Source organism: Carlito syrichta, unplaced genomic scaffold, assembly GCF_000164805.1.
Source record: "Carlito syrichta isolate Samal-C Ts95f unplaced genomic scaffold, Tarsius_syrichta-2.0.1 Scaffold130637, whole genome shotgun sequence".
Lineage (NCBI taxonomy): Eukaryota > Metazoa > Chordata > Mammalia > Primates > Tarsiidae > Carlito > Carlito syrichta.
This window is the reverse complement of record NW_007074733.1, coordinates 175,606-177,338: the sequence shown is the minus strand read 5'-3', so window position 1 is coordinate 177,338 and position 1,733 is coordinate 175,606. Positions and strand designations below refer to the sequence as shown.

The 1,733-nt window shown below is 60.8% G+C and overlaps 1 protein-coding gene across 1 annotated transcript in view; it reads left to right on the top strand.

The window, feature by feature from the left end:
* SLC16A8 (solute carrier family 16 member 8) overlaps positions 1 to 772 on the top strand; it is a 4,559-nt gene extending 3,787 nt beyond the window's left edge. The window contains exon 7 of the mRNA XM_021708100.1: positions 423 to 772. Within this exon, the coding sequence (XP_021563775.1) occupies positions 423 to 772 (350 nt within the window). The remainder of the gene's footprint in view (positions 1 to 422) is intronic.
* Positions 773 to 1,733: the final 961 nt, after the last annotated feature.

Sequence of the window (1,733 nt, the reverse complement as noted above, 5' to 3'; positions counted from 1 at the left end):
AGCCTGTAATTCCAGCACTTTGGGAGGTCGAGGCAAGTGGACTGCCTGAGCCCACGGGTTCGAGACCCACCCAGGCAACTTGGCAAGACCTTGTCTCTACAATAAATCATTTGAAAAAAATTAGCCGGGTATGTAGCACATGCCTGTAGTTCCAGCTACTTGGAAGACTGAGACAGAAGGATCACCAGAGCCCAACAGGTGAATGCTGGGGTGGCCGTGAGTGTGCCACTGCACTCCAGCCTGGGCGACGGAGTGAGATTCTGACTCAAAAAAATAATAATAAAAGATTTCAAATGGCAGAACCCACGTGGGGTTTTGCACCTAAAAAATAGGATTAAAGGTGGGGTATGTGAGCCCCACCGGACGTCAGCCCCCCCCCCATTTATTTCAGGGTGCAGGGAGGTGAGGGAGGGACCCGTCAGGCCCTCACCTCCTCATCTCACCCTCCGCCCCAGGCCGCTTGGTGGATGCACTGAAGAACTACGAGATCATCTTCTACCTGGCCGGCTCTGAGGTGGCCCTGGCGGGGGTCTTCATGGCTGTCGCCACCAAGTGTTGCCTGCGTCGCTCTAAGAAAGCTCCGTCAGGCCCAGGCACTGAGGGTGGGGCCAGCGACACTGAGGACGCTGAGGCCGAAGGGGCCCCTGATCCCCTGCCAGCCGTTTCAGAGGAAGCCTGCAGCCTTGAAGCCCTGGAAGTGCTGAGCCCCCGGGCCACGGTCCAGGAACCAGAGGTGGAGGCAGAGCCGCGACTGGCCCCTGAGTCTGTGTAGCTCGGGGTGCATTGAGTGGGATGGCCCAGTGACTTGGGAACATGGTGCCTCCTCTCAGAGGGCCTGATAGGTGGGAGGCTGGTCTAGGGTGGTCGTTCCTGGGCTGGGCTCCCACTGATTCCTTGGGCGTCTGGGAACCGCCTCCCTCACCCGCCCAGTGGGCCGTGCCAGGCCTGCTCCCTCACCAGTGAAGCTGCTGCGGACCAGCAGGAACTCCAGTCCATAAAGCTCAGCTGAACGACCAAGGGTCTGTTCCTGCGCCTCCGCCAGGACCCCAGTGGCCACCTGAGTCCGGGGCAGGGGGGTGGGAGAGACTGAGCGGTGTCTCCCAGGGCCCCTGAACCATCCTGGAGATGGGCAGGGCTAGAGGAGAAAGTGTTGGAGGCAAAGGGGAGGGGGGCATTCCCAGGTGGAGAGTCACGGGTTGGGTGGGCATGGGGCCAGGTGGGCACGGGGCTGGTCAGGCATGGCACTCGGCTTCTTGCCTAGCCCACTGCTCAGAACCTTGCACTGAAACCCTAATGGCTGACATCTGCATCTTCCCGTGGAGGGGATGAGGGGTTGGTAGCAAGTAGGGTCCGAGGTTGGGGGCTGCTCACAGGCAGGAGGCCCGAGCAGTCTGAGAGCACACAGGTCCCAGGTCAGGGCTGGGTTGTGGTTTTTGCTCTGCACCTCGTGCTCTGTGGACACCACTGTGGCTCTGTGGCAGCCTGTCCTTGCCTCTCCCTGAGAGCTGCAGGCTGAGTGTGACTTGTCCTGTGGTGTGCTGGGGAGGGCGGGCCAGGTGCTCACTGATGGCACAGGCCCTGCTGCCTTCCACGAGGTGGACACATCCCCTCACCTTCCTAGAGGGCCACTCTCCCCCTAGGGGATAAGCTCGAGTGTTGCAGGGTCAGGGACCAGTGGCTTTTTCTCTGTACCCCATGCTCTGAGAACACCACTGTGGCTCTGTGGCAGCCTG